Genomic DNA, 24,399 nt, shown 5'->3' with positions numbered 1-24,399 from the left:
GGTACAGGTGTTCTCTTAACGGGTCAACCTGACCTGTAACATTGGCTGGACACATGTTTTAACACACTATTTATTATAATGTTTCACAAAAGGTTTTGGCTATTATATAGGTCTCCATCTGTTTTTAGTGATTGGTTGCATTCAAAAGTTTTCACAGTTTATTTAAATGTTCTGAATACTCACTAGTTTTCTACGTTCATTTCCTTTCCTTAATGAAGTTATAAAAGGTCATGTTATTATTGTACAGTGAGAAATGTGTGCAGTTATCACTGAGTAGATGTTATCCATTCCCCTCCATTTATATATATTGTCATTAAAAGTTATTTGTGATAAAGAAACAGCAAGACACAAAAAAGTCACTATGTCATTCTATGATATCTACCCCTGTGTTAGACAAACATTTTTCTTGGCCTGTGGAGGAATTGACAAAAAGTACTGCTTTTGCATGGAGAATACCTACTATCTTATAAGTCAAACAATCTAAAATCCAGGATGTAATTTAACAAGATTATGAGAAGGAAAGGTGCTAATCGCCATATAGCAAAGATGCTGAGTTGCAGATAGGCACAACAAAAAGACTCTCATAATTAAAGCTTTCTGCCCCTGGCGTGAAGACCTGAAGAGAGAGAGTCTTTTTATTGTGCCTATCTGCGACTCAGCATCTCCACTATATGGTGAGTAGCAACTTTCCTCCTCATAATATTGTTACTATCTTATAAGGGCCTTTGTATTGCTGCAGGAACTTACTAGTTTCCTTTTTTAAATTAGAACTTCAGTGACAAATTCTTTCTAATATAATTTCAACAAAATGAAACTTAGGTACAGTTGTCTTCAGATTTTGTTCCCTTATCCTGTGTGCTGACTGCTTCTTTAAGTGCCCTTCTACCTGCTTACAAATCTCAATGTGCTTAATTCATTGACTTTTGACCAAGAGAAATATTTTAACAGCAATTCCCCTACAAAGTTTTTAAGCACAACCTCTATCAGGGAGATTCCAGTCAACAAATGTGGTAATTCATTCAGCTTCTCTTGGAATTTGGGAATCATTTGTACCTAGGTAGTGTGCTCTTTGGTACAGTGTGTACAACACAGGCCACCAATCCCCTTCATTATCTTCATCAAAGAGTTAGCCTGTGGATGGTAACGGGAAATGGCTAAATGTTTGGTAACTTTCCAAGTCAGAAATTTCTTGAACTTGTTACTTGTGAATTGTGAGCTGCTGACCATCTGCAACTACGGTTTTCCTATATCTGCAAAATATTCCCTTAAAGAATGTATTATTGTAATCATGTTGGCTAACTTTATTGGATATAATTTTACATATTTTTACCAACATTCTACTAATACTAAAATACAAAAAATTCCTCCTCTAACTTTTGACAGAGGTCTATGTAAGTTGGCAGCTGTTAAGTCATGTAAACCTTTTGGAATTACTGGCCATATTTTACATACTTTGTGGCTGTTGTCATCTTTTACTTTTTGATGCAATTCACAGGTATTTACAGTATCTTTGACTTTCCTATTCAGGCCTTTGAAATAATAAAATTTAGTCGAATGTGTAGTACATTTCTTTACACTGAAATGGCTGTAACCTTTGTGCAAAAACCAAACCGAATCTTTTACACTGGCCAGCGGAACACATAACTTCCAACACATGAATCCCTCTGTTGATCTCCAAAATAAGAATCCATAAAGGTTTCTCAGGTTTTGTTAGGGATTCCTGTTTATGCCCCAATCTTTTTTTTTTTACAAAGGATTCATCAGATTCTGATCCTTCTCTAATATTCCTGGCTACACATCTTACCTCGTTATTCATGTAGATAACAGACAAAAAGTTAATTTTAAAAATAACACCTGGTTCTTCGCCTCCTGTCATTGTGCTCATCCTTAAAGGTAATCAAGATAATGTGTATGGGACCTTATTTAATGATCCTTTAATGTATATTATTTATATCCAAAATTCTTGTACAAATAACTCCAAATGCATTAGTCTGCTGTGTAGCAATCTATTTCCCTCTAGAAATGCAAATGCCTAATGGTCAGTGTAAATAATTGTCTTTGACCTCAATATTAGCATCTGTAATTTCTGTACACTCCACATGATTGCTAACTATTCCTACTTGGTGGCATTTAATTTAATTTATGCTTATTTGAGCATCTGATGGGGAAAAACATTTTGCATGATTGCCTTCTACCAGCTTCCATTCTCCCTGGAACAGCTCACAGGCCACCTACTATTCCAACGCATTTTCCACAAGCTTAAAAGGCTGCTGCTATGTTGGATGTTTTTAAATTTTTCACATTTACTAAATCCTGTTTTATGTTATTAAACACTTCTGCAGCAGTTTCATCCCACATACACTTAGCTCACTATTTCGATAGGAACAAAAGACGTGGGTCATTAATTAGTTGTCATCTTACCAAATGCCTATTAAAAGGAACATAATTATTTTACACTTTGAGAATCTGGGCAATCTTTTATTGTTCAAATATGACCAGGGTTGACCTACACACTCTTTATACCCATTATGTGTCATCTCTCCCTAAATGGGATTTTTTTAGTTTTATTGTAATACCTTTTTCTTTTAATCTTTGCAAAGTTTTAGATAACAGCAAACAATGTCTCCCCTTGATCTTAGATACAATTAATATATTACTTATATAAATAATCAGTTCGTAGACTAGATCATCCCCTAATGCTTTATATTATATGTGTATGAAAACTGCAACAGAAATGTTTAGCTCAAATAGTTGAATATAAAACAGATAGGATTTTCCTCCAAATGAGAATGCAGTATGTGGTCTCGACTCTTTATACACTGATAGTTATCTGTAACCTGCCCACAGTTCTACAGAACTGAAAAATTGAGTTTGTTCTAATTTAGACAACAATTCTTCAATGCTTACTGGTCTCTCCCTTGCTGTTTCTACATGTTTATTGGATGTCTCAGCATCTGCCACTACTCATACACCCCTGTCAGGTTTCCTAATAATTAAGGGTGGATTGTTGTATGCATTCAGGCTGCACTCAGTAATCCCATTACTTACTGTCTTTTGTGCTGGCTCCTCTACTGCTGCATGTAGATTCATTGGACTCCTGCTTCACAGCATTTTATTTTTATCCAGTCATGACTTCATTTCTCTGCAAAACTATATTTTTGGTAGGTATTATCTTAGCAGTTCACCTGCGAAATTCTGTTTTCAATGTATCTGACTTGTTTTTAAATGATAGTTTATATGTGATATATTTGTTGTTCCACCTTATTATATTGCTACTGAAATCTAAAAATGCTTTAAAGGGCAGAAGCCAATCCAAACCATGCAATATCTCTCCGTTTAAATAGGGCACTATTAACAAGGTCTGATAAATGTACAATTATTTATTACAAGATGTAACCCAATCTCTTCTTTTATTAACTTTCTTTGGTTCCTGTCATGCGCACAAAACATACATGTGTCGCTGGTAGTATAGGATGCACATTTCTGTTGAATTACCTTCTTCAATTCTTGGGATATTACTGATATATCACTTCACAAATCTAGGTGAATACTATGTCCACTTCAAATAACTTACCATTGATCGTCATTTTAATTTGATCATTCTTACCTATCTTTTTCAACTCCAGTAACAGCTCCCTGGTTGAAACTGAATGTGTATATGCTATGTTCTTTCTGTACATGGATCTGTAGTTTCATTCTCAACCCATGGAGCCTGCCCCTGGTTCAGAACATTCTATGTTTCACAGTTAGTTTCTCCTGAGTACTCAGAGGCCAGTACTTTCTTTTAAATTTTTCCGGGACGTCATCTCAAGAAGTAAGCTCCTCAGAATATGTTGTCCCCAGTCAGCTGTGCCATCTTCTAAGTAACTGAGTACAATGTCTATCTCCCACAATTTAGGGATCAACCTAGAGAGCACTCCTTGGACGTAAATAGGATGCACCTCCCCATCTAGTTTGCTCTTTCGGAATCATTTGGATGAATTTGTAGCCTGAAGCAAGCCCCTGACAGGCCATTACCAATGCTAAATTTCTTTCTGTTTAATTCATTTTTCATCTTACTGGGTTCCTCCCAAATTTTCTGAAATTCCCATTTAAGCTTGCATAATAGGGTGTACTGACAGTTGACTCTAGCTTTTCTTGTTCTTTTTGATCAATCAGCTCACTAACTCAAATGTTAGCAAATGCAGATCCTGTGATAGTCATCACCCCTAAATCCTTTATTTGTTCTAACTTATTCAGTTTTCCACACATCTCTGAGATTTTTTTCATTAATTATTCTAAATTCACATTCACTAACCTCTCCCAATTGTTTTACATCATTATCAGTCTTCCAAAATAGCTATTTTATCTTGTTTTCTCAAAAGATCACTTTTTTTTTTTCATTACGTCCTGCTGTAACTACTCAGTTAACACATTTATTGTTGTTTGCAAGTTAGAAATATTATTACACATTCTCTGCTTCTCTCATCTAGATTCCTTTATATGTTTCTCTAAATTTGCATCTGTTGCAGACAATTTTTTCTAAGATATACCATGGTTGTATCTAGTTTAGCAGAGAATTCTGTTCTAAGCTCTACCATGTTTGTATTTAACTCAGCAAATGCCTTATCAAATTTCACCTGTCCTCTGCTCCATAAACACTCTTAATATCTCTTCTACAAGTTGTGACATACTTCAAGTGACTTCAGGCATATACCAAGCAATAACAAGTCTGCTACCAAACTTTTACTACAGCCAGTCACCTTTGCATCAGCTTAATACTGCACCAAACCACAAACTTCACCTCACATTTGCGCTCAAGATTACCTCACCCACACACCACAATACTCCAATCATGCATAAAAATCAGTAGAACACAGCTCACCATGTGTTGTGTCCGATGAGACTCTGTTTGCAATACAGTAGGTGAACTGCAATGCTGCTGTTCCTGCTGCTGGCATCACTGCCAGCAGTTAGTAAATGTGCAAAGAGACACCAGCTGCCTTATGTTGACATGGAACTACTGATCTGCAATTGCCCATCTTCACAGCCACAGACTTAATTTGCTCTTCTGGTTTTCAGGTACTGTTGCAGGATTAATACTTGCTCGCCGACCATTTGAACCCTTGTGAATTTTCTATCTCAACAGTAATGCTAGTAACAACTCATGCACCAAGTAATTGTAGTTGTTGACTAGTTGTTATGGGTAACAACAGCAAATTCTGAGAAAATTTTCTTCACAAGGCAATAACTTACTTTTAATTTTGACTTCTCCCCTCTTTCCAGTCAAATGTTATTACTTGCTGGCACAGCCTCATTTGGTCCTCCCTGTTCAGATAACAGAAATATGAAGTGACATACATTTTTAACTTCTATTTGCACGTGTAGTTTACAGTTGCTGCAAATTATCAATTTTACCTTATTACACTTGAAACCTGTTGCAGAAGTAACTGTTGCCAGGATCTCTGGGCTTCAGACTCGTTTTGTTTCACTGAAATGCTTGTATCAGCCTGAAAAGTTACATAGAAAACCAGCTATTGCTCAATGATCTGAAACTCTTCTTGTTTACAACACATTAGACTCCCTTTACAACCTGTATACTGAATTTTAACAGTTGATTACAACTTCAGGGAGTAATAATTACCTATTCTACATCAGATCTATCAAACAATGGCTGATTTCATCTCAGTCAGATGCAACTTCAATATCTCCAACTCCTGGGGGTTGTTTGGACTGGAGCATATCTCCTAGGTCTCCTAGGTGGGACATCAGAGCTGTGGAGCAATCGTCCATTGCAGCAATTGCCTCAGTGTAACACCACTGTCTGCTGCTCTGATTCGCACAGACACTACGTCCACCCCAATTGATAGTACAAACACAAAGAATGCAAAAAAATTGTATGTACAAAAGGACTGTCACAAATGACTACTTAATTAACAAGAAAATTCCTTTTAAAAATCATTCACATCATTTGTCTGACTGAAAAATAAAGGTATAAAACATCACTTTAAGCCAATGTCACCTGTTACACATCATCAGGACACTATGGCATGTGACCTGGTGTACACAGCAGAGTGCTCTGGATACGTTATAGGTGTTAACAAATCTTTCCTTGTTCACTTACTAAATACTACAATAATATCTACTCCTGACATTACATAAGAAATTGGGAGAGGTCAAGCTCAATGATGCACGGTATCCGAAGAGTGGTTTTAAATTAAAGTGCACCCTACTAGTCATGGATGTTGCTGTTGTGTATGACAGTTTTTCAGCACTCTGTCTTCATTTGCATCTTCTTGCAGCTTTCTCCTCTTGTGGCCTGAAACCATATGTAACAGGGTGTCAGGATGGCTCAGAGTAGGCAAAAGATGGATGTGTGTGAAGCATAAGAAGGCAGCCCAAATACACAAATGCTCCTTATTGTTTATTATTTATAATCATCTGTCTTCTTGGCTATGTGGCATATCTGCAGCACATATGCTAGCACAGTGACTCCCAGTGCATTCCTTCAGCAGCAGTGAATACCAAGTACCTGCTGGGTATACATCATACCCCATGGATATCTTGTGTCACCAAGTCTGTAGCAGACCCAGCCACTGTGTCTGATGTTGTCTTGGAGAAGATGGCCAGATGATGGTAAGATGATACAGTGCCTCAACTCCACACTGAAAGATGGACAGTTATAGCTGTCTGTGTCAGCCCTCAGTGACTCAGAACTCAGGGGACCTAGATCAAGCCCCATAAAATGAGAGGATTCCTGGATTCAGGTGAGTAGACCCTTGGTGGTGCTAGAACACCAGGTTTCCAAGAGCCCAGGTGGTCAGGCAGCATTTGAGGGTTTGAGGCCTACTGAAGCTGTTGGTAACTGCATAATGGGTACGTTGTCATCTTCACAATAGCATCCAACTCAGACTGGGTGTCATAGTATACCCCAGCTGCTTAATGATGACTGGCTGGCCCAAAGAGTGTAAATATTGCTGTCAGGAGGATGATTATGTGGCAGAGGTAGCACTGCTGCATTCTTCAATCATGTGATACCCTCTTGAAGGGTGGTCAGTCATTGAAGACTTGGCCATTGACTCATGGAAGTAGGCCAGAGCACAGAAGCAGCTCCAGGCTGATGGTGCTGAGCTAACTTGGGTTACTGACTGTGGTAGTCCATGTACAGAACACAGCACAGAGGCTAGAGACACTGTTTCACTCATTACAGTGCCTTTCATTATGCAGACACCAAATATCTCACTAAGCCAATTTACAATGTTTCAAGAAAAGTACTAAGTGAGAGATATAACAATATACTATAGCCACTTACATACTGCTTTTGTAGAAAATATGAAGACGTGATTAGACTGATTGCAGTGTGCACAGAGGCATTCAAGCAATTCTCCTGCCTGCAACCCATGTGATAATGGAATGGGAAGAAACATCTAATATAAGCCATGCACATCACAGTGGTTTACAGAGAATGGTTATAGACATAGGTCTCTAACCAAAATAAGGAAAAACATTGTGTCCCTCTAAAGTAAAAGTTTGTATGGAGTTGATGATGCCTCCAACAATAAATTAAAAAGTTGTAAAATTTTAAAGTTCTTTTTCATAAATGTAATATATAGTTAAGTCAGGGTATTTGCCTAAACAGATTAATGCAAGCCATCATTATGTGACTCCACAGATGTAAAATCACTACCAGCCAGTCTAATTCCATTTTCCTAATGTTTTGTGAAGATAATATATGCTTATGGAAGGCCTATTACACATCCATGTATTAATGAGACACTCACTCTGTGACATTTGAAAAGAACACCACAAGTGAGGCAGCTATTTATTCTTTCATTGAGCCCATAATAAAATTTTTAAATGAAAAAATATAGTCAGTTGGGATCTTCTGAGACTCCTCAAAGGAATTTGATTGCTCCAATCACAAATTTCTCAACAGAAATTAATTTTTATGGTATACATGGTTTGGTATATATGTCGTTTAGTTCCTATTTAGGACATATAATTCAGAAAGGTACACTGATACATTTGAGTACTGCAATTTGGGACTCAAACCATCTCCATTAGGAGAAATCACAATGGCCACTCTACAGGGTTTGGTCATGGTCCCAATACTCTTTTTTGTTCTATGCTAATGATTTACCATTTATTTGAATAAAGTGGTAGAATTGGGTATGTTACAAGAATTATTATCAATCTGAGCAATGAAACACCAATAGGGAAAATGGTTAATGATGCTTCTGTTGCAATTATAAAATGATTTTGCATAAATGAAGTATCTTCAGTCTTTGGACATCCTACTTTCTGTTTAAGTAGTGCACCACAATAATAAAAATAATAATAAATATTGTAGAAAGTTCTACATCCTTGGGTGGGCATACTGATGAAAACTTATACTAGAATACCAAATAACACATACTTTAGCCATAAAACTGACTGTTGACTTTGGTGGCAAAGAAATCATTATGTTAACATATTTTGCATATTTTCAGTTACTGACATACTGTGATATATTATTTATGAAACCACCTCACTTAGGTGAGGGGTCCTTATTGCACAAAAGACAGCAGTTGGAATTACTTGCACTATGAGAGCTTTATTACAGGATACTTTTATTGCTTCTACTATAAAAGTATTCTCCATTTGGTGTGAGTTGTGCTACTGTACTACGAAATAGAGAAATAAGGCATGTTTCAATATATTAAATGCATTTACAAAGGATCTTTCTGGGAGTTACTCTGACTTCTAACTTAATCCGACAACCATCATTCTGTTCTGTGTATTTGTGTTGCCCTTGAACATCATCTTGTGAGGAAGCATATTGACACGGACAATTATGGCTACCTTTGACTTGATTCAGTCCTGAAAATATTATGTCTTTTTTACTGTTCTTGGTATCTCACTCTATGTCTTTTTTACTGTTCTTGGTATCTCACTATATGACCCACTTCATACAGTAACAATGGTGAGAAATTATACATGATTTGTGGATGCTATGGTTACCTTACAGATGTAGATTGCTTCAGCTTGATGACTACATTGATCCTGAATTTGTTTCAAAGGACAATGCTCTCATTAGGTTTAGTAGTTTCCAACCAGTGTTTCTTGCTGTTTTCGTTATAATAACAGTAGGGGAAATTTTGCAAACTTTCATTTTCTGCATTTGATAACTTTTTGTGAATTTAGTTAGTTATTCAGTATTTATCAGTTGGTGTTGTTTGCTGTTTCTAGTGAAATAGATATAGTGAAAACTTTTGCTTACTACATTCAGTTTCATTGGTGTATCATTTCATTTTCATTTCATTTCATTTTATTATCTTCCTGTATATCATTTACATGATGTAGGAATTGTCACAACAAAGTTATCATACTAGTACAAGTACTACAGACATAATAATGGAACATCACTTTCAAGGCATTTTTTTAAAAGTACAAATTTAGACATATAAATTAAAATTTTTGGCAATAAATTTACACACAATCAAAGTACTCATCTACATCATAGATAGTTTTGCTTAAAAGGTAATTTTTATGCTTAGTCTTAAATTTTACTTCATCTGCTATTGCCTTCATGTACACTGGCAGAGCATTGTAGAGTTTTATTCCAAAATAACTTACATGCTTTTGGGTTTGTGTTGTCCTTACCCTTTCTACATACAAATTCTTACAAGTTCTAGTATTATAATTATGGCAGTCCTCATTTGTACGTAGATTTTTCATATGTGCTATTGTACACAGAATGCTTTTAAAAATATACAGTGATGGTATTGTGAGTATTTGCAATTCTTTGAAAAGGGGCCTACAGTGAGTTCTTGGAGAGTTATGTGTTATGATTCGTATAGCTCTTTTCTGAAATTTGAAGATATCTGTTAAGCTTGATTTAGTTTTACCCCAGAACACTATGCCGTAAGACACGATGGACTGAAAGTAAGCAAAATACACTAGTCTAGTACAGTCTGTGCTGCATACTCTAGATAATATCCTCAATGCAAAACATGCTGAATTGAGCCTTTGGGATAAGTACTTGAGATGGTCTTTCCAGCTTAAGTTTTGATCAATGTGCATGCCCAAAAACTTTGTGGATTGTACACTCTCTATCTTCTTATCCATTAGTTTTAACTGGAGGTCCATATCTTGAGTTGCTTTGCCATACTGTATATAATTTGTTTTACTTGATTAAGTGTTAAGTCATTAGCATTAAACCAATGTTGAATATATTTCAGGACTATATCAGTTGTGGTGGTTAATGATTTTTTATCATCACTTATAATTATGCTAGTGTCATCTGCGAACAACATTATTTTGGTAGAAATATTAGGATTTTTTATGTCATTTATATAAAGCAAGAATAATAAGGGACCAAGAACACTGCCCTGTGGGACACCTATTTCCAATTTCTTTGCATCTGAGACCCACTTGATTTTCTGATTTTTATGTTCTGCAATGATTTCTACTACCTGAGTTCTATCTTGAAGGTAAGATTCAAACCACTGCTTCACAACTCCCCTTACACCTATTGCCTCCATCATTTCTACTACCTGAGTTCTATCTTGAAGGTAAGATTCAAACCACTGCTTCACAACTCCCCTTACACCTATTGCCTCCACCTTGTTTAACAGAATTTTGTGATTTATTGTATCAAAAGCTTTAGATAATTCTAAGTTAATTCCCACTACACATTTTTTAGTGTTGAGACTCCTGACAATCTCTTTGGTATAGGCATGGATAGCTGATTCTGTGCTGTGGACCGAGCGAAAGCCATGTTGATTGCAGTTTAGAAGTTTGTGAGCATCTAAGTAATTTATGAGTCTGGTTTTCATTAATTTCTCTAGAATTTTTGAAAATGATTGGAGAAGGGATATTGGTCTATAATTTTCTACCTTGTATGGATCTCTTTTTTAAACAGAGGTCTAACCTTAGAGATTTTCAACCTCTCAGGAAACACACCTTCGCTGAAAGACAAATTGGCAATATGTACCAGGGGCTTTATAATTTGTTGGGCAACTTTTTTTATTATTGACACAGGCACTTCATCAACACCTGCAGACATTTTTGATTTTAGACTCTTTATCACCTTTAATATTTCATCATCGTTTGTGGGAGTTAACAACATACTACTGTCTACTTTTCGGGCTGTTAATTTCTCGTGTTTAGTAAAGTTTTTACTTAATGACACTAGTACACTTAAAAAGTAATTATTAATGTAATTTGCCAAAGTTTCATCTTTTAATTCAATATTTTCACTATTTTTGAGTACTATTTCCTGATCCTTGAGGCCCTTACCTGTTTCCCTTTTCACAATTTCCCAAATAGTTTTTGATTTATTGCCTGATTTTCTTATTAATTTATCACTACTTAGTAATTTTGCTTTTGTAATTACTTTTCTATATATTTTTTTGTAATTTGTTACATATTCTTTAAACTTGGGGTCAGTCCAACTTTTCAGTCTATAGTTAAGCATTTTCATGGTCCTGGAGGAATTTCTAATACCTGTTGTGATCCAGGAGTTAGCATGTGTATGCCCATATGTGTTTGTTTTGACAAGTTTCTTAGGAAAACACATTTCAAAATTCAACATAAACAGGGAAGAAAAAACATTATATGCAGTGTTTGTGCTAGTTTGTAACAGTACTTCTGCCCATGATTGGTTAGTCAGTGTATTTATGAAGTGACTGCAACTATTTGTGGAGAAGCAATCAGGTGATGTTTATGTGTATTGTTATTTGTTGTAGATTAATACTGTAATAATAGTAACTACTTTATTTGTAGAAAGTGAAATTTGAGATCACTGTAGTTAGTTCTTAAAATAATCCTATTGTAGTAACATAACTTAGAAAATGTAGAAGTTTAGTTTTTTTCAGTAACTGTAAAAAATTTACCCTGAGTGAGAAGTGTGGACTTGGCATAGGTTTATGAGTAGTGCATTATGGGGTGAAATTTTTTCAAAGTATTTTCATTGGAGCGAATGCAGTGACAAAGCCAGTGTACATTCTAGTGAGATCCTCCCCTGGAATTGCAGGATATGTATCAACAATAAGTTAATAGAGGAACCAGGAGGTAAGATCTGTGCCCTTTAGGTGCAGTTACAAAACACAGAGGAGGAGCTAGATAGGGTGAGGAGGGAGAAGGGGACTGGGGAATGGGAACTGCCAGATGGAAAGCAGTCTGCTGGGAGCAGGAGATATGCATACAGTTGCTCTTTGTGTGTTACCAATAAATTTTACCAACTGTCACAGTCAAGTGGAGAGGAACCTCTTGTAGCTGTAGGTGTAGGAAGCATGCAGCAGACCTCAGCAATTAGAGAACCTTAGTCAGTTGTAGATTTCAACAGGAAGGTTAACATTCTGCTGTTAGGCAGTTCTCACGACAGAGGTGTAGGCCAGGAGTAAGTGCCAGGACACCAGCATCGTGAAGCCCAGTGCAGGGTTGACTCAGGTGACTGTTAACATATGGGAGTTATGTAGGAGGAATTTTACAAAAGAGGATCAGGTAGTGATTGTGGGTGAACACTGGAATAGTCTTGTTAAGGACAAGAAGTATGACATACATGGTGACCTGGAAAAGACAGCTACTCAAACTGGTAGCACAAATGTGCATCTTATACAGCTGTTTCACTATCATGATTAGCCTCAGCTTAAAACAACTGTCAGGTGTATTAACTTGAGGCTTGAGGAGGCACTGATGGCGGAAGGCATGGCTCATTTTGCAATGGCGTCAGTTGAGGTTGTCAACAGTGCAGATTTAACTAAGGCATGGCCTTTATTTCAAAAGGTAAAGGAAAGAGCAACTGGCAAAGGTTGTAGGTGACAGCATAGAGGGGTTGGTGGGATAACTCGTGGGGAAATTCCTGTAGTAGTTGGCGTCAGAGCTGCACCTTTTTTATACTTAAGTTACCTAATAGGTATTCCTGTTTAAAGGGAGTCTCTCTAAGAAAGGCACCACTTCTGACAAATACTAGGTATCCGAGTAATGAGGGAATTTGCATATTTCATCAAAATATACAAGGTATTGGTGAATCAAACAATGAAAACTCCATGTGTGGGTGAGAAGAGAAACGAACACTGTCTGGTAGAGTGTGCAGGGACGAGACTGCCAACAGGTGCAGTGTCATAAGGTTGTGGGGCAGGGAGATGGGGAAAAAAGGAACAAAACAGGAAAGGAGTGGGGAAAGATGGGCGGAAGCATTGGCAGGGGGCTGCAAATATGCAGGGTGGGAGGTGATAGTGGGAAGGAGATGATAAGACATAGGGGGTGGAAACTGTTGGGTGGAGGATATGGGAACAGTATGTTATGATAGGAAATCAAGAGTGTTATGTTCAGCTGCATGTTGTGCCACGGGATGGTCTACTTTACTCTTGGCCACAGTTTAATGGTGGCCTTTCATCCTGGTGGACAGTTAGTTGGTGGTCATATCAACATAAAAAGCTGTGCAATGATTGCAGCAGAGGTAGTAAATGACATGGCTGCTTTCACAGGTGTCCCAGACACTGATGGGGTAGGATAAACCTGTGACAGGACTGAAACAGGAAGTGCTGGGTGTGTGGATTGTGTAGATTCTGCACCTGGGTCTTCCATGAGGATATGATCCTTGTGGCAAGGGGTTGGGATTGGTAGTGGCGTTGAGGGTGGACTAAGATGTTGTGCAGGTTAGGTGAGTGGCAGAACACCACTTCAGGAGGGGTGAGAAGTTTATTTATTCAGATTTTTTTGCGTGGAGTCATCAATATGATGGCTTTTGCAAACATCAAGTACAGTTACTAACACAAAATACATTTAGATCTTAGCCTCACAGGTAGTAATTAAACAGTAAATTGATGCTTGTCAAAATCATTATATCTTACACATATTGATATAGACAATTACTCTTTTATACACTATTTTACAGCTATTAAACTTAACCATTTAAAATTAATTGAGTGAAAAGAGACGCTTTTCAATTAAGAATTATTTTAGTTTTGATTTGAATTTCTTTTTGTTACTGTTTTTCATCAACTCTGGCAGTTTATTATACCATATCAGTCCATTAGTATATGGGCTCTGGTCCGTCATATTTAATCTTGTTCTTTGTAGGTAATAATTCTCTTTGGACCTGGTGTTGTGGTCATGTATATTCACTACATTTAGTTATTTTAGTTCTCTGTGAGACACAAATATTTATTAATTTATAAAGATACAAAGAGTATATGGTGAAGTACTTGTGTTGTCTGAAAACATTATGGCAAGAGTCTTTATAGCCTATCCATGTATAAACCTTAACCCTCTTTTTTGTAGCAATAGTGCTCTGTTAAGGCGAATGTCTGCAGCACAATCCCATATTTCTAAACAGTAGCTAAGATGGGGAGGATAGATTGTCCAATAATACACAGATTTAAGCATGTGGGTGGACATCATTTTGGACGGTTGGCTAAGGAGATACAGCCCATTGCAGACTTTTTACATACAGTGTTAACATGGGTAGTCCATTGGAGGTTTGAGTCCAGATAAACCCCTAGAAATTTACACTCGTTTGCTTCATCTGCCACTATGCCACATACCTCATTTACGTGTGAGTGGTGTGAGTTGCCAGTTGTAAATATTAGCATCTGGGATTTATTTACACTGAACTTTAATCCTTGTGCATAAAAATAAGAACTTAATTCTAATATCCCATTACTTGCTGAAAATTTCAGTTCCTCACAATCTTTACTATGAAATAAAACTGAGGTGTCATCAGCATAATTTACAATGTGCGAGTTAGTGGGGTGTACAACACCATTAATACACTCCTGGAAATTGAAATAAGAACACCGTGAATTCATTGTCCCAGGAAGGGGAAACTTTATTGACACATTCCTGGGGTCAGATACATCACATGATCACACTGACAGAACCACAGGCACATAGACACAGGCAACAGAGCATGCACAATGTCGGCACTAGTACAGTGTATATCCACCTTTCGCAGCAATGCAGGCTGCTATTCTCCCATGGAGACGATCGTAGAGATGCTGGATGTAGTCCTGTGGAACGGCTTGCCATGCCATTTCCACCTGGCGCCTCAGTTGGACCAGCGTTCGTGCTGGACGTGCAGACCGCGTTAAACGACGCTTCATCCAGTCCCAAACATGCTCAATGGGGGACAGATCCGGAGATCTTGCTGGCCAGGGTAGTTGACTTACACCTTCTAGAGCACATTGGGTGGCACGGGATACATGCGGACGTGCATTGTCCTGTTGGAACAGCAAGTTCCCTTGCCGGTCTAGGAATGGTAGAACGATGGGTTCGATGACGGTTTGGATGTACCGTGCACTATTCAGTGTCCCCTCGACGATCACCAGTGGTGTACGGCCAGTGCAGGAGATCGCTCCCCACACCATGATGCCGGGTGTTGGCCCTGTGTGCCTCGGTCGTATGCAGTCCTGATTGTGGCGCTCACCTGCACGGCGCCAAACACGCATACGACCATCATTGGCACCAAGGCAGAAGCGACTCTCATCGCTGAAGACGACACGTCTCCATTCGTCCCTCCATTCACGCCTGTCGCGACACCACTGGAGGCGAGCTGCACGATGTTGGGGCGTGAGCGGAAGACGGCCTAACGGTGTGCGGGACCGTAGCCCAGCTTCATGGAGACGGTTGCGAATGGTCCTCGCCGATACCCCAGGAGCAACAGTGTCCCTAATTTGCTGGGAAGTGGCGGTGCGGTCCCCTACGGCACTGCGTAGGATCCTATGGTCTTGGCGTGCATCCGTGCGTCGCTGCGGTCCGGTCCCAGGTCGACGGGCACGTGCACCTTCCGCCGACCACTGGCGACAACATCGATGTACTGTGGAGACCTCACGCCCCACGTGTTGAGCAATTCGGCGGTACGACCACCCGGCCTCCCGCATGCCCACTACACGCCCTCGCTCAAAGTCCGTCAACTGCACATACGGTTCACGTCCACGCTGTCGCGGCATGCTACCAGTGTTAAAGACTGCGATGGAGCTCCGTATGCTACGGCAAACTGGCTGACACTGACGGCGGCGGTGCACAAATGCTGCGCAGCTAGCGCCATTCGACGGCCAACACCGCGGTTCCTGGTGTGTCCGCTGTGCCGTGCGTGTGATCATTGCTTGTACAGCCCTCTCGCAGTGTCCGGAGCAAGTATGGTGGGTCTGACACACCGGTGTCAATGTGTTCTTTTTTCCATTTCCAGGAGTGTATATGCTAAAAAGACGAAAGGTCCACGAATTGAGCCTTGAGGGACTCCCTGTGTCACTGTTTCACTTGTGGATTTAGAGGTTAAGAGATCTTATTGTCAATTTGATGTGTGAGTTTGGTACACTGTTTCCGTTTCACCAGATAGGTGGACACAGGTTTCATTGATGCATCGCTGATATTGTACACCTGCAGTTCTTTTTAACAGAAGCTCATGGTTTACTGAGTCAAAAGCTTTGCTCAAGTTAAGGAATATTCCAGCTGTGCGCATACCCATTCTATATTGCTATATACATCATGGAAGAAACTGGTAACAGTAGTGCCTGTGCTTAGATCTTACCTAAACCCATGCTGCGATACGATAACCATTTTGTGTCTTGAGAAAAACGTTGTGAGTTGTGATAGGGTAACTATTTCAATATTTTACTGAAGGTAGGGATTAGTGATATCAAACTATAATTTCAAACTTCTTCTTTACTTCCCTTCTTATGGACTGGCTGAATTACACTTATTTTTAAGGCATTTGTGTATATGTTTTTGTTAATACATAATCTGTCTTACTGGAACACGACTCTGTTACTCTAGTGTATTTGTGAGATTGTTGTTGTTGTTGTTGTTGTTGTTGTGGTCTTCAGTCCAGAGACTGGTTTGGTGCAGCTCTCCATGCTACTCTATCCTGTACAAGCTTCATTTCCAAGTAACTACTGCAACCTACATCCTTCTGAATCTGCTCACTATTAATCTCTTGGTCTCCCTCTATGATTTTTACATTCCATGTTGCCCTCCAATACTAAATTGGTGATCCCTTGATGCCTCAGAACATGTCCTACAAACCGATCCCTTCTTCTTTTCAAGTTGTGCCACAAACTTCTCTTCTCCCCAATCCTATTCAATACCTCTTCATTAGTTATGTGATCTACCCATCTAATCTTCAGCATTCTTCTGTAGCACCACATTTCGAAAGCTTCTATTCTCTTCTTGTCCAAACTATTTATCGTCCATGTTTCACTTCCATACATGGCTACGCTCCATACAAATACTTTCAGAAACAACTTCCTGACACTTAAATCAATACTCGATATTAACAAATTTCTCTACTTCAGAAACGCTTTCCTTGCCATTGCCAGTCTACATTTGATATCCTCTCTACTTCGACCATCATCAGTTATTTTGCTCCCCAAATAGCAAAACTCCTTTACTACTTTAAGTGTCTCATTTCCTAATCTAATTCCCTCAGCATCACCCGACTTAATTCAACTACATTCCATTATCCTTGTTTTGCTTTTGTTGATGTTCATCTTATACCCTCCTTTCATGACACTGTCGATTCCGTTCAACTGCTCTTCCAGGTCCTTTGCTGTCTCTGACAGAATTACAATGTCATCGGTGAACCTCAAAGTTTTTATTTCTTCTCCATGGATTTTAATTCCTACTCTGAATTTTTCTTTTGTTTCCTTTACTGCTTGCTCAACATACAGACTGAATAACATTGGGGATAGGCTGCAACCCTGTATCACTCCCTTCCTAACCAATGCTTCCCTTTCATGCCCCTCGACTCTTATAACTGCCATCTGGTTTCTGTACAAATTGTAAGTAACCTTTCACTCCCTGTATTTTACCCCTGCCACCTTCAGAATTTGAAAGAGAGTCAACATTGTCAAAAGCTTTCTATAAGTCTACAAATGCATGAAACACTGGTTTGCCTTGCCTTAATCTACCTTCTGAGATAAATCGTAGGGCCATTATTGCCTCACGTGTTCCAACATTTCTACAGAATCCAGACTGATCTTACCCGAAGTCAGCTTCTACCAGTTTTTCCATTCGTCTGTAAAGAATTGCAGCCATGACTTATTAAACTGATAGTTCAGTAATTTTCACATCTGTCAACACCTACTTTCCTTGGGATTGGAATTATTATATTCTTCTAGAAATCTGAGGGTATTTCGCCTGTCTCATACATGTTGCTCACCAGATGGTAGAGAGTTTGTCAGGACTGGCCCTCCCAAGGCTGTCAGTATTTCTAATAGAATGTTGTCTACTCCTTTCATCAATTAAATTCAATATTTCTTCTGTTACCCAAGGATTTCTACTAGCCCTTGTCTTTTTACCTACTTGATCCTCTGCTGCCTTCACTACTTCATCACTCAAAGCTACCCATTCGTCTTCTACTGTATTTCTTTCCCCCATTCCTGTCAATTGTTCCCTTATGTTCTCCCTGAAACTCTGTACAACCTCTGGTTTAGTCAGTTTATCCAGGTCCCATCTCCTTAAATTCCCACCTTTTTGCAGTTTCTTCAGTTTTAATCTACAGTTCATATCCAATAGATTGTGGCCAGAGTCCACATCTGCCCCTGGAAATGTCTTACAATTTAAAACCTGGTTCCTAAATCTCTGTCTTGCCATTATATAATCTATCTGATACCTTCTAGTATCTCCAGGCTTCTTCCATGTATACAGCCTTCGTTTATGATTCTTGAACCAAGTGTTAACTATGATTAAGTTATGCTCTGTGCAAAATTCAACCAGGCGGCCACCTCTTTCATTTCTTTTCTCAATCCATATTCATCTACTATGTTTCCTTCTCTCCCTTTTCCTACTATTGAATTCCAGACACCCATGACTATTAAATTTTCGTCTCCCTTCACTACCTGAATAATTTCTTTTATCTCATCATACATTTCATCGATTTCTTCGTCATCTGCAGAGCTAGTTGGCACATAAACTTGTACTACTGTAGTACTCGAGGGCTTCATGTCTATCTTGGCCACAATAATGCGTTCACTATGCTGTTTGTAGTAGCTTACCCGCTCCCCTCCTTTTTTTATTCGTTATTAAACCTACTCCTGCAATACCACTATTTGATTTTGTATTTATAATCCTGTATTCACCTGACCAGAAGTCTTTTTCCTCTGGCCACCAAACTTCACTAATTCCCACTATATCCAACTTTAACCTATCCATTTCCCTCTTTAAATTTTTTAACCTACCTGCCCGATTAAGGGATCTGACATTCCACGCACCAATCCATAGAACGCCAGTTTTCTTTCTCGTTATAGTGACGTCCTCTTGAGTAGTACCCAACTGGAGATCCGAATGGGGGACTATTTTACCTCTGGAATATTTTACTCAAGAGGATGCCATCATCATTTAATCATACAGTAAAGCTGCATGCCCTCGGGAAAAATTACGGCTGTAGTTTCCCCTTGCTTTCAGCTGTTTGCACAAAAATAATAGCATTCATCTTTGCCTCAGACAGTCTGGAAAAGATGCCTAGAAGGTATTAGAAGGTTGCCAAATCCTGCTTCAGGTGTCTTAATGAACTGCTTAATTAGCTCCAACTTTATGACTAAAAGAGCCATCAACACCTTTGTTGGGTGTATCAGTGGTTTCCACTTGATATAATTCTTCCCCATGCAGTATTCATTCCTATTTGGCAAGTATGACCCCTTATAGTGAGCTCCAGTGCCCCTACTACCTCAAAGGCAAAAAAAGCAGGGAAACTTAGTAAAACCACTTTAGAGATCCATTCGAAATCTAACCATTTTAAAGTGTCCTATTACCTCCCATCCATAAGCATCAAATTGGCTTGGTAAAATGAATACACAGTAAAATGTATCCCCTGGATACTTGCACACAAAAGCATCTTTGAAGAATGTAATTAATCCATCTGAAACTGCGGATAAACTGAACTAGTCAGCTTAAGATCAAATTACATCACTGACATATCAGAAATACACTGAAAAGAAGAAAAAAAGTACAAAATGTTAAATGTCAGCACCCTGGCAACAAAAGCAAAGTTTATGGGAAATAGTGGGTATGTTAAACACACTTGAGGGTTAGGCAATTAGAAAACAACATTTAAAACACTAAGACAAACAAAAAGTTATAATTTAGAATATCCTATTACACTCCCCTCAGCAATGGCTGGTGTTATATTTGCTTCTGGTGCTGTAAAGCATTCTACCTGTTAAAAACTACTGGATCCAGTCATATACTACTCAAACAGGATTAATTTTATATCTAAACAATGGTACAGAATATACAAACCTTCTGAAATTAGAGAATCAATAACTTTTGTGGTTGAAGAGACAATTACATATTTCAATTCCACGAATGCACAAAGAGTTATGTCCATACCATCCTAAAGTTTTGAATATAAAAAATTTAACAGTCCTACTAATCTTTATAAATTTAATAAGTAAATATTTTTTTTAAAGAAATTATGATGAAAGTTACAGGCTTATTATTTAGCTTACCACACTGCAGATCACATTCCTCTTTAGCGTGCCAATCTTGATGTCAACATAGCTAACATGCCTCTTCTCAGGTTCCATTTTCCATAGTTTTAATGTTACATCCCCGCCGCTTATAAAGTTGAGTGGATGCCTACTAGTTTGGCAAAGAAGAACTGCATCACCAGCTACTCCGTGGCTTGCTGGACAGCCTATTCCCGCAAGAAAGAAAAAAAAAGTAATTGTAAGTAGGCCTCTAGTAGTAGATCATGTTGAATACTAACCATGAGAGTTATTTAGAATATAAATTCTAACAAAATGCAAATAAAACAAACAAACTGTTATTTCTGTGTTTCTTGCAGTTACACTTGTAGTACAAGCAAATCCATATGTATGTAATTTGTTTACATTGCTGAATCACTTATAGTAACATGGAATGATTATTTACATACTCCACAGCAGAAATGTGTCAACTGAGTGACAATTACTTCAATACAGAATTTCTTGCAATATTCCTGGAAACTGAAATGTGAAAGACTTAATCCCCATCCACCCACCCCATTTCTGCAAGCACCAATCTTTGTATTCACAGTTCTTGTTATTTACTTCGTTAACCTGGATGGCTACCTCCAAGGCTCTACATCTACATCTATACTCTGCAGACTACTGTGAAATGCATGGTAGAAGGCATCTCATTGTACCAAATGTAAAGGTTTTTCCCATTCCATTAATGTATGGAGTGCAGGAAGAATGATTGTTTAAATGTCTCTGTCCATGCTGTAATTAATGAGAACATGTGAAAATCCTCACATCCTGACTTATGCACCTACGACTTATTAAATCATACATAAAATAAAGGAAAGGTAATCACTCATCAACAACTGACTGATATATGGTGCATAGAAATGTTCAACAGAGCATGTCATGTCTTTCTATGTACCACGTGTCACTCATCCATAGATCAGTGGTTGCCTTTCCTTTATTTAACTTATTGCTCCATCCAGGAATTTCCATTATTGTTAGTCATTAAATCATTGTTTGCTTATTGTCTCAGTGCCATAGCTCCATCATTGTAGTCTTGCTATGAACATTTCCTCAACACTGATTAAGATAAAATAAATATTTTATGTATATTTAAATAGAAAACTAAGGAAGAATGCTCCTGTTCATGACCTACAACTTCCTATATAATTTTCAACTCTTCTTCCTTAAGGGAGACATATTATCCAGTGGACAAATTAATTAATTAATTAATAGGAAGTCAGCCCCAGTGGTTTGAGATTTATTCACACTTTCAAATCACCATCTCAGTGAAAAACAAAGGTGGAATAAGAACTACTGTAATTCAAAAAAAATTTATACATAAGTTTAGATAGCATGAAGTTGAAATTTAACACCTTGGCTAACTTCTCACATGAGGACTCAGACCAAATAATACTCTGCCAGACAAAGGTTTACATCCTTACATATTGCTTGGAGAAGGAAACTAGTGTCTCAGTTTAGTCAAAGAGAAACAAAACCCACAGACTGAGTGACTACTGGCTCTTTATCAACTTACACAATGTTACAGACTGAGTAACTACTGGCTCTTTATCAACTTACACAATGTTTAACAAATACAGAATAAGTTTATGTCCTCTAGGTGTATGAAATGAGAGTCCACACAAATCACTGAGATGTCAGCAATGTGCCACTTCTGGCGCACAGTCAGGAAGTCAGATGGTAAAAATATGCAATAATTAGAAAGACAGCTGTGCAAAAAACATTTTGTGTGAATTTTCTTTGGTACTTTGTATATAAATATGCACTAATATTTTACTGACTGCATTGCTGTCATCAATCTTTTCACTCCTTTGGGTTATATGGACATTTTCAGTGGGCCAGCACTAGCAAATATATCTACATCTACATCTACATCGATAGTCTGCAAACCACTATGAGTTGCATGGCAGAGGGATGTCCCATTGTACTAGTTATTAGTGTTTCTTCCTGTTCCGTTCACATACGGAGCACAGGAAGAATGATTGTTTGAATGTGCCTGTGTGTGCAGTAATAATTCTAATCTTATTCTCATAACCTCTGTGTCAGCAATACATAGAGGATTGTAGTATAATTCTAAAGTCACCATTTAAGCTAGTTCTTGAAACTTGATTAATAGACTTTCTCAGGATAGTTTACATCTGTCTTCAAGAGTCTTCCAGTTCTGTTCCTTCAGTATCTCTGTGACACTCTCCCATGGATTAAATGTATCTGTGACCATGCATTCCCTGTTTATGTTCAACATCCCCTGTTAGTCCTATTTGGTATGGGTCCCACACACTTGAGGAATTTTCTAGAACCAGTTGCACCAGTGATTTGTAAGCAATTTCCCTTGTAGACTGACTGCATTTATCCAGTGCACTGAAGTCTACCATCTGTTTTCCCCACTACTGAGCCTATGTGATCATTCCATTTCATATCCCTACAGAGTGTTACACCCAGACATTTGTATGAGTTGGCCAATTCCCAAAAGTGACTCCTTGATATTATAATCATAAGATACTATGTTTTTTTTTCATTTTGTGAAGAGCAAAATTTTACATTTCTGAACACTTAAAGTACATTGCCAATTTTAGCACCACTTTGAACTCTTATCAAGATCAGATTGAATATTTATGCAGCTTCTTTCAGTTAGTACTTCATTATAGATGATTGCATCATCTGAAAAAGCGTGATTTTACTATTAATATTGTCTGCAAGATCATTAATATACAACATGAACAGGAAGGGTCCCAACACACATCCCTGGGGTGTACCTGAAGTTACTCTCCATCCAAAATAACACGCTGGGTCCTCCATACCAAAAAGTCTTCAGTCCAGTCATAAATTTCACTTGATATCCCATATTTATTGAACTTTTGACAATAATTGTAGATATGGTACTGACTCACATGCTTTTCAGTAAACAAGAAATGCAGCATCTATCTGACTGCCTTCTCAACCTAGTGATGCCAAGTGAGGAGCTACTTGACCGAATAGTAGCGGCTCTGGTCACAGAAAACCATCATAGCGACCAGGAGAGTGGTGTGCTGACCACATGCCCCTCCTATCCGCATCCTCAGCTGAGGGTGACATGGTGGTTGGATGGTCCTGATGGGCCACTTGTGGCCTGAAGACAGAGTGCTGCTCTATCTGACTGCCTTGATCCAGGGATCCTCATTACTAGTTCCAGTCTTCGTCACATTGTAATAATGTACACACAATGGGACCAATTTTATATGAACATGTCTGATTTAAATAGGTAAAGAATTTCAAGGACACCAGATGCAAAAGACAAACACCAACTCAGCATAGCATGTCATATGTGTCTGTATATGCTTCATAAACTTCAAGGTGTCAGATAGGACAATCCTCTTGTATGTTAGTTGTTGTAAAAAGATAATTAAATGTAATATTGGAAAGCTATTAAGGAAACCATGAATGACTACAGGTATCAAAATCTCTTCACAGTGAAGAAAAACGGAAAAAAACTTGTTACAAATATCCAGGAAAGGTAATGATCCAGAAATACCTTCTTAAACAGTACTGTAATATGTTAAGAAAAACCAGGAGTATGCACATCATGCCCGAAATTGACAAATTGACAGATCAGATAGTAAAATAAAATCAATAAGTATTACTGTTACAAGAGAGAAGCAGCGAAGAAAGTCATCGGAGATGTCATTATTTCTTTTAAAGAGAATGGGAGCATTGTAAAACCCCGTTCATGTGTAGGAGATATTTTTAACAATTGGTTTTTTTTAAAAAAAATCAGAAAATTGGTAATAATAGTGCAAGACAAGACAACAAAACAGAACACTGAAAAAGCAATAAGAGGTGATTTAGTGAATTAAAAAGTAATTTCATATCCCCAACAGATACAAGGATTGCCATCACGACTTTAAAAAATAAAAGGTCATAAGGGGTTAGATAATATTTCCAAAGAGATATTAAAAAATTATGGCCTTATAATATGTTTAGTCACTTATGTAAT

At 38.1% G+C, this 24,399-nt stretch overlaps 1 protein-coding gene across 1 annotated transcript in view; it reads right to left on the bottom strand.

Annotated features, from left to right (window-relative positions):
* Positions 1 to 24,399, bottom strand: part of LOC126235121 (cilia- and flagella-associated protein 52-like) — a 229,927-nt gene that overhangs the window by 163,130 nt on the left and 42,398 nt on the right. The window contains exon 7 of the mRNA XM_049943854.1: positions 20,412 to 20,599. Coding sequence (XP_049799811.1) covers positions 20,412 to 20,599 — 188 coding nt within the window. The remainder of the gene's footprint in view (positions 1 to 20,411; positions 20,600 to 24,399) is intronic.

Source organism: Schistocerca nitens, chromosome 2 (assembly GCF_023898315.1).
Source record: "Schistocerca nitens isolate TAMUIC-IGC-003100 chromosome 2, iqSchNite1.1, whole genome shotgun sequence".
NCBI lineage: Eukaryota > Metazoa > Arthropoda > Insecta > Orthoptera > Acrididae > Schistocerca > Schistocerca nitens.
The sequence above is the reverse complement of the archived record's forward strand: the minus strand, read 5'-3'. Positions and strand labels throughout refer to the sequence as shown.